This window comes from Gadus morhua, chromosome 18 (assembly GCF_902167405.1).
Source record: "Gadus morhua chromosome 18, gadMor3.0, whole genome shotgun sequence".
In the NCBI taxonomy this organism is placed as follows: Eukaryota; Metazoa; Chordata; class Actinopteri; order Gadiformes; family Gadidae; genus Gadus; species Gadus morhua.
This window is the reverse complement of record NC_044065.1, coordinates 458829-468542: the sequence shown is the minus strand read 5'-3', so window position 1 is coordinate 468542 and position 9714 is coordinate 458829. Positions and strand designations below refer to the sequence as shown.

At 52.5% G+C, this 9714-nt stretch overlaps 1 protein-coding gene across 2 annotated transcripts in view; it reads left to right on the top strand.

The window, feature by feature from the left end:
* LOC115531346 (plexin domain-containing protein 1) overlaps positions 1-7791 on the top strand; it is an 18192-nt gene extending 10401 nt beyond the window's left edge. For both annotated transcript variants that reach the window (XM_030340553.1, XM_030340551.1), the window contains 10 exons: positions 1-65; positions 243-365; positions 635-753; positions 1022-1115; positions 1560-1655; positions 3594-3675; positions 4146-4206; positions 4330-4450; positions 5710-5867; positions 6697-7791. The exon at positions 1-65 is cut by the window's left edge and continues 5 nt beyond it. In XM_030340553.1, coding sequence (XP_030196413.1) covers positions 1-65; positions 243-365; positions 635-753; positions 1022-1115; positions 1560-1655; positions 3594-3675; positions 4146-4206; positions 4330-4450; positions 5710-5867; positions 6697-6822 — 1045 coding nt within the window. In that variant the 3' untranslated portion in view covers positions 6823-7791. The remainder of the gene's footprint in view (positions 66-242; positions 366-634; positions 754-1021; positions 1116-1559; positions 1656-3593; positions 3676-4145; positions 4207-4329; positions 4451-5709; positions 5868-6696) is intronic.
* The last annotated feature ends 1923 nt before the right edge of the window (positions 7792-9714 follow it).

Genomic DNA, 9714 nt, shown 5'->3' with positions numbered 1-9714 from the left:
GGCCCTCTCCTTTAACTTCCCCTTCTACGGGCATCGGGTGAGACAGATCACCATAGCAACAGGAGGTAAGCATCACACCACCTCAAGCAGCAGATAGATCAGTCATATATCGATTCAGCCGTGGTTCACTGGGAGGTTGGGATAACGTGTGTTGATCATGGATTTGAGCTCATCTAAAATGTGTTGCATGAGTACAATAATGGAGTGGTAGTCGCCCCCTGACCTTTGACCTTCTGGTCTAGGCTTCATCTTCATGGGCGAGATCACCCACCGGATGCTGACGGCCACGCAGTACATCGCCCCGCTGATGGCTAACTTCGACCCCAGCTTCTCCCACAACTCCACCGTGAGGTTCATGGACACCGGTGAGTCGGAGCTCCTCCCACCCACTGGGAGGGGGGGGAGCACTATCGGTGCCCCCCCCCGCCTCTGTACCCCTGACCCTTCCTCCTCCTCCCCTTCCTCCCCCTCTTCATCCCCCTCCTCCTCCTCCTGCCTTTCTTCCTCCCCCTCCCCCTCCTCCTCCTCCTCCTCTTCTTCCTCTCCTACTCCTCCTCCTTCCTCTCCTCTCTCCCCCTCCTCCTGCCCTTCTTCCCCTTCCTCCTCCTCCTCCTCCTCTTCCTCCCCTCTGCAGGTAACCTGTTTGTGGTCCAGTGGGATAAGGTTCATCTGCAGGGCCGCGAGGAAGAGGGAGCCTTCACCTTCCAAGCTGCTCTCCATAGCAACGGCACCATCGTGTTCAACTACCGAGAGGTACGCCCCCCCCCTGAGGAGGTGCCCCCCCCCCCCGAGGAGGTGCTGCTAGTGAGCACAGATCTGGCTAGCCCGGCCTCCCCCTTGGCCTCCCTTTCAGCTGTGACCTCATATTGTCCCCTTCCTACCGACGTTACTCCTCACTCGTTACCCCTGGATGTTTCCGGGGTGCCTTGCTGGGGTTCAGGGTGACCCTCCTCACTCTTGACCGCTGGATGTTTCGGGGTGCCTTGCTGGGGTTCAGGGTGACCCTCCGCTGTGTCCCCAGGTTCCCGTCCCGCTGGAGAGGATCAACTCCACCGAGCACCCGGTGAAGGTCGGGCTGTCGGACGCTTTCATGGCCCTGCCTCCTCAGAAGACAGGTCAGAGTCCCAGACCCCCAGAGCCCCTCCCGGCCCCCCCCCCCCCCCCCCCCCCCCCCGCCCACAGGCCGGCCCTCATAGAGAGGATCCCCTGAATGAAGCCTCAGGCTCATGGTTCTGGCTCGTGGAGGTCGCTCCATGTGTACTGAACCACTTATTATGTTTGGGTCGTGACCGAATGGCCCTGGAGGCTGAGCGAGTGGAGAACCACTGCAGAACTCTGTGAACACAACCGCTCACTGCAGCTGCACTGCACAGTTTTAGGTTCAAAAGACAACCGCAACTGAGCAGAAAACGTAAAGTAATATCTGTATAAGTACTATCTATTGTGAATATATTTCATTCTTTCTTCAAAGACATTGCCACCAAACTTTAAAGGTTGGCCTTATTCATGAAACCTTTCAAAGGACTGATTCTTTTATTAATTATTATTTATCCATCAAGATGGAAAACCGCTCACAATCTACGAGTATCATCGGGTCGAGATCAACACCACGAAGATCGTCACCAGATCTGCTTTTGAGTTCATCCCGCTGCCCAGTGAGTAGCCTGCACCGTCACCTCATCACAATCCCCTCATCCCCTCATCACTATCCCCTCATCACTATCCCCTCATCCCCTCATCACTATCCCCTCATCCCCTCATCACCTCATCACCATCACCTCATCACCTCATCACCATCACTATCACCTCATCCCCTCATCCCCTCACCACCATCACCTCATCACCATCACCTCATCACCTCATCACCTCATCACCATCACCTCATCACCTCATCACCTCACCACCATCCCCTCATCACCATCACCTCATCACTATCACCTCATCACCTCATCACCTCACCACCATCACCTCATCACCATCACCTCATCACCATCACCTCATCACCATCACCTCATCACCATCACCTCATCCCCTCATCCCCGCATCACCATCACCTCACCACCATCACCTCATCACCATCACCTCATCACCATCACCTCATCACCATCACCTCATCACCATCACCTCATCACCATCACCTCATCACCATCACCTCATCCCCTCATCCCCTCATCCCCTCATCACCTCATCCCCTCATCACCTCATCACCATCACCTCATCACCATCACCTCATCACCATCACCTCATCACCATCACCTCATCACCTCATCTCCATCAACTCATCACCATCACCTCATCACCATCACCTCATCACCATCACCTCATCACCATCACCTCATCACCATCACCTCATCCCCTCATCCCCTCACCACCATCACCTCACCACCATCACCATCACCTCATCACCTCATCACCATCACCTCATCACCATCACCATCACCTCATCACCATCACCTCATCACCATCACCTCATCACCTCATCACCATCACCATCACCTCATCACCATCACCTCATCACCATCACCTCATCACCATCACCATCACCTCATCACCATCACCTCATCACCATCACCTCATCACCATCACCTCATCACCATCACCTCATCACCATCACCTCATCACCATCACCTCATCCCCTCACCACCATCACCTCATCACCATCACCTCATCACCTCATCACCTCATCACCATCACCTCATCACCATCACCTCATCACCATCACCTCATCACTATCACCTCATCACCATCACCTCATCACCTCATCACCATCACCTCATCACCATCACCTCATCACCTCATCACCATCACCTCATCACCTCATCACCATCACCTCATCACTATCACCTCATCACCTCATCATCTCATCACCATCACCTCATCACCTCATCACCTCATCACCATCACCTCATCACCATCACCTCATCACCATCACCTCATCACCTCATCACCATCACCTCATCACCTCATCACCATCACCTCATCCCCTCATCACCTCATCACCTCACCACCATCACCTCATCACCTCACCACCATCACCTCATCACCATCACCTCATCACCTCACCACCATCACCTCATCACCATCACCTCACCACCATCACCTCATCACCTCATCACCATCACCTCATCACCATCACCTCATCACCATCACCTCATCACCATCACCTCATCACCATCACCTCATCACCTCATCACCATCACCTCATCACCATCACCTCATCACCATCACCTCATCACCTCATCACCATCACCTCATCACCATCACCTCATCACCATCACCTCATCCCCTCACCACCATCACCTCATCACCTCATCACCATCACCTCATCACCATCACCTCATCACCTTCACCTCACCACCATCACCATCACCTCATCACCTCATCACCTCATCACCATCACCTCATCACCATCACCTCATCACCTTCACCTCACCACCATCACCTCATCACCTCACCACCATCACCTCATCCCCTCATCACCATCACCTCATCACCATCACCTCATCACCTTCACCTCACCACCATCACCTCATCCCCTCATCCCCTCATCCCCATCACTCACACAGCGCTGCGTCTCACTCTGCCCCCCCCAGCCTGCCTCCAGCACCTGACCTGTGACCAGTGCCTGTCCTCCACGCTGACCGCCGGCTGTGGCTGGTGCAACACCCTCCAGAGGTGAGCGGTCCTCTGGACTCTCTGTTCCTCTCTGGTCTCTCTCTGGTCTCTGGTCTCTCTGTGGTCTCTCTGGTCTCTATCTGGTCTCTCTGGTTTCATGTGTTCCTCTCTGGTCTCTCTGGTCTCTCTCTGGTCTCTCTCTGGTCTCTGGTCTCTCTATGGTCACTCTCTGGTCTCTCTTGTTTATCTGGTCTCTCTCTGGTCTCTCTCTGGTCTCTCTCTGGTCTCTTTGGTCTCTCTCTGGTCTCTCTCTGGTCTCTCTGGTCTCTCTGGTCTCTCTCTGGTCTCTCTCTGGTCTCTCTCTGTTCCTCTCTGGTCTCTCTCTGGTCTCTCTGGTCTCTCTCTGGTCTCTCTGGTCTCTCTCTGGTCTCTCTGGTCCCTCTGGTCTCTCTGGTCTCTCTCTGGTCTCTCTCTGGTCTCTCTCTGTTCTCTGGACTCTCTGGTCTCACTCTGTGTCTGTCTCTCCTCAGATGTTCGGATGGAATCGATCGGCACAGACAGGAGTGGCTGGACTACAACTGCTCCGAGGAGGTTAAACACACACACACACACACACACACACACACACACACACACACACACAAACACACACACACACACACACACACACACACACACACACACACACCCTGTAACATGATGATGATGTTGCAGGCTAAGAGCTCCTGTGCGGACTACAGTCCTTGGGGAACCGATGCAACGAGTCCCCCTTCTCTCTGGACCTCCAGCGGCTCCACGTCCTCCAGCTCCCTGCTGCACCTCCCCGAGGCCGACGGTGGGACCTGGGGCCGCACGCAGCACAGACATCAACACACACCGCAGCACAGAGACCAACACACACCGCAGCACAGACACAACACACACCGCAGCACAGACACAACACACACCGCAGCACAGACATCAACACACACCGCAGCACATACACCAACACACACCGCAGCACAGACACCAACACACACCGCAGCACAGACACCAACACACACCGCAGCACAGACACCAACACACACCGCAGCACAGACACCAACACACACTGCAGCACAGACACAACACACACCGCAGCACAGACACCAACACACACTTCAGCACAGAGACCAACACACACTGCAGCACAGACACCAACACACACCGCAGCACAGACACCAACACACACACACTGCAGCACAGACACCAACACACACTGCAGCACACACACCAACACACACTGCAGCACAGACACCAACACCAACACACACCGCAGCACAGACACCAACACACACACTGCAGCATAGACACTAAAACACACACCACACATAGAGACCAACACACACCGCAGCACAGACACCAACACACACACCGCAGCACAGAGACCAACACACACACCGCAGCACAGAGACCAACACACACTGCAGCACAGAGACCAACACACACTGCAGCACAGAGACCAACACAAACTGCAGCACAGAGCCCAACACACACTGCAGCACAGACACCAACACCAACACACACCGCAGCACAGAGACCAACACACACTGCAGCACAGACACCAACACACACCGCAGCACAGAGACCAACACACACTGCAGCACAGACACAACACACACAGCGCAGCACAGAGACCAACACACACTGCAGCACAGACACCAACACACACCGCAGCACAGAGACCAACACACACCGCAGCACAGACACCAACGCACACCGCAGCACAGAGACCAACACACACCGCAGCACAGACACCAACACACACCGCAGCACAGAGACCAACACACACTGCAGCACAGACACCAACACACACCGCAGCACAGAGACCAACACACACTGCAGCACAGACACCAACACACACTGCAGCACAGACACCAACACACACTGCAGCACAGAGACCAACACACACCGCAGCACAGAGACCAACACACACTGCAGCACAGAGACCAACACACACCGCAGCACAGAGACCAACACACACTGCAGCACAGACACCAACACACACCGCAGCACAGAGACCAACACACACCGCAGCACAGACAGTAACGTCCCGAGGCCCTCTCTCCCCCTCAGACACCCAGACGGGCCCGCCCCACCCCAGGATGACGGAGAACACCGCCATCATAGCGGGGGTGGTGGCGGCCCTGGTGGTCCTGGTGGTGCTGACCCTGCTGGCCGTCTACTACATCAACACGCACCCCACGGTGGCCCCGCCCTTCTACCTCATGCAGGTGAGGAAATCAAACCCTCCTCTTCCTCACCTCTCTCTCTCTCTGCTGTCTGTCTGTCTGTCTGTCTGTCTGTCTGTCTGTCTGTCTGTCTGTCTGTCTGTCTGTCTGTCTGTCTGTCTGTCTGTCTGTCTGTCCTCTCTCTCTTACCTCAGTACTGTTACCTCAGTACTGTTACCTCAGTACTGTTACCTCAGTACTGTTACCTCAGTAGTACCAGTTACCTCAGTAGTACCAGTTACCTCAGTACTGTTACCTCAGTAGTACCAGTTACCTCAGTACTGTTTCCTCAGTAGTACCAGTTACCTCAGTAGTACCAGTTACCTCAGTGCTGTTACCTCAGTAGTACCAGTTACCTCAGTACGGTTACCTCAGTAGTACCAGTTACCTCAGTAGTACCCGTTACCTCAGTAGTACCCGTTACCTCAGTACTGTTACCCCAGTTGTACCAGTGACCTCAGTACTGTTACCTCAGTACTGTAACCTCAGTAGTACCAGTTGCCTCAGTAGTACCAGTTACCTCAGTAGTACCAGTTATCTCAGTAGTACCAGTTACCTCAGTACTCTTACCTCAGTACTGTAACCTCAGTAGTACCAGTTACCTCAGTAGGCCTACTGTTATCCCAGTAGTACCAGTTACCTCAGTAGTACCAGTTACCTCAGTACTGTTACCTCAGTAGTACCAGTTACCTCAGTAGTACCCGTTACCTCAGTACTGTAACCTCAGTAGTACCAGTTACCTCAGTAGGCCTACTGTTATCCCAGTAGTACCAGTTACCTCAGTAGTACCTGTTTCCTCAGGTGCTGAACATTTCTTCTTGATTTTCCACAGCGCCGCACAAATAACTACTGGCCCTCGATGAAGTTCCGTAACCAGGGCTGTCACTCGACGTACGCAGAGGTTGAGATCGGGGTTCACGAGAAGGAAGGTTTCATTGAAGCTGAGCATTGCTGTTAAAACCGCTCACTGGCCTTCCGCCATAAAACAAGGTGAAATGGCGCCATCTGGTGGACTGCAGTCTGAACGGCGACTGGGGAAGAGCGTAGACGACAAATAGGCGACCAAAAACCAAGCAACTCTCGAACAAAGAATGTCCCTCCCGACCCCGGTGGTCAAAAGACTTTTGTCTACTGTAACTTCTTTCTTAACCCCTCCCCCCACTCCCCCCCTTCTGCCGCTTTCTCCGGTGTCTCCGGTCACCGCCAACTTTCAGCTCTCTGGCTGTCTCTCAGTCTGTCCGTCCCCCTCCCCTCCTCCCTGTTCAGTGATCACTTTATAGCACACTATTAAGGAGGTAGGAGGAGCTGGGCCCCCCTCACTCCACACCCTGTTGGGTAAACCAGCCCAGGTCAGCGGACCAGGTAGGTTGGGTGAGTCAGACGAAAATGAAAACCGCTATGCATCATGGGATACAGAGCAAGTCGTCCATCAGCTGAGCTCTTATTGTCGGCCTGGTGTGTGTTAAGTAGTGCGCTCTATAGGGAAGCAGGTTTGTACACTCACACATTAACATTACAAAATGGTGGCGCCCCAAATAGTGCACTATAAAGGGAGCAAGTGGAGGAGGGGGGGTGGGGGGGGGGGGGGGGTACCAGACAGGGCAGGCTGCATCATACTGCACAGCCCATCTACATTTTAACAATATGTGGTTTTCAATCTTTATGTTTTTTGAGGTGTCTGTGAACAGTTGACATGAATGTATGTTTTGTTTAAAAAATGCTATATCCACACAGACTATTACAGATATTCAATATAGCTGAACATGATTATTAGGTTCTGCTCCTAAGAAAACATTGTTGGTTTTGATTCGGGTGCGGCTCTATCCATCTCAGTGCTATTTCGATATGTTTTCTTTAACTTGTTCCTCTGTCTGAACATTACAACCGTCAAAAATAAAGTAATAAAGTGTGATCTATTTGGCTTTCATTCCGATCACCTGTGTGCTGATAACATATTGATGAAACTGTAGTTGAGTCGATTTCTTCCTTGATGCTCCTGGTAGAAGCTGTCTCTCCATCGTAGTCCTACTGACCCTCAGTATACAATAAGTTCAGCATACAGTCTGGTGGTTTGGGGTGTAGGGGGGGGGTGCAGGGACTGTAAGACCCTCGGACCTGAGAGGTCATCAAGAACCTCCTCCTAACAGCAGGGATGGGGATGGGGGAGAGGTCCAGACCCTCATGGCCTTAGATGAAGCAGTCCCTCATGGGTCTAGATCAAAGTTTCTCAACGGGGGTGGTACAGCCCCCTGGGGGGCGTTCACACAACCTAGGGGGGCGCTGGGAACGTGAATATATTTTTCATTTTTTGACTTTTAAACTTTCATGGTTTTCTATTTTTTGGCTGAAAAAATAGGCTACCTGAAATAAATAGCCTATTTTCATTTATTGGTTTCTAACCCCTCTACCGTCTCAGCGCAGTGGAAGAGTGATAATACAGCGCGGTTCGGTCCTGCACACGCCCGGACTCCCGTTACATCAGCTATCGTCATGATCTCTATCGATGATAAACATAACCCAAGTTAACAGTTCAATAACCAACACAACACAATCAAACTTGGCGGATAGCAAGAAAGAAATAACACATTTAGTTTCAGCCCGTTTTCCTCCTTCCTCCTGCTGTTGTTCAGTTCCAGCTGCTCTGAGCGTAGTCTCCACGAAAGGACCGTTGCATTTCAAATACAAAATAAATAGGCCTAATAGGGCCTCTGGGCGCAATCTGTATTCGCGGTGCCCGCGTTGCCCGGGCCGCGGTGCCCGTGGTTCCCGGGCCGCGGTGCCCGCGTTCCCTGGGCCGCTGTCACGGTGCCCGCGGTGCCAACGGTTAGGGTAAGGTCAGGGGGGCGTTTGCTCAAAAAAGGTTGAGAACCACTGGTCTAGATAAAGCGGTCTCATGGGTCTAGATGAAGCAGTGTCTCATGGGTCTAGATGAAGCAGTCTCATGGGTCTAGATAAAGCAGTCTCATGGGTCTAGATGAAGCGGTCTCATGGGTCTAGATGAAGCAGTGTCTCATGGGTCTAGATGAAGCAGTCTCATGGGTCTAGATAAAGCAGTCCCTCATGGGTCTAGATGAAGCAGTCTCATGGGTCTAGATAAAGCAGTCTCATGGGTCTAGATGAAGCAGTCTCATGGGTCTAGATAAAGCAGTCTCATGGGTCTAGATGAAGCAGTCTCATGGGTCTAGATAAAGCAGTCTCATGGGTCTAGATAAAGCGGTCTCATGGGTCTAGATGAAGCGGTCTCATGGGTCTAGATAAAGCGGTCTCATGGGTCTAGATGAAGCAGTCTCATGGGTCTAGATAAAGCGGTCTCATGGGTCTAGATGAAGCAGTCTCATGGGTCTAGATGAAGCAGTCCCTCATGGCTCTAGATGAAGCAGTCCCTCATGGGTCTAGATAAAGCAGTCTCATGGGTCTAGATGAAGCAGTCCCTCATGGCTCTGGATGAAGCAGTCCCCCATGGGTCTAGATGAAGCAGTCCCCCATGGGTCTAGATGAAGCAGTCTCATGGGTCTAGATAAAGCAGTCTCATGGGTCTAGATAAAGCAGTCTCATGGGTCTAGATAAAGCAGTCTCATGGGTCTAGATGAAGGAGTCTCATGGGTCTAGATGAAGCAGTCTCATGGGTCTAGATGAAGCAGTCCCTCATGGGTCTAGATGAAGCAGTCTCATGGGTCTAGATGAAGCAGTCTCATGGGTCTAGATGAAGCAGTCCCCCATGGGTCTAGATGAAGCAGTCCCTCATGGGTCTAGATGAAGCAGTCTCATGGGTCTAGATGAAGCAGTCTCATGGGTCTAAATGAAGCAGTCTCATGGGTCTAGATAAATGGCTCATGGGTCTGCTTCATAT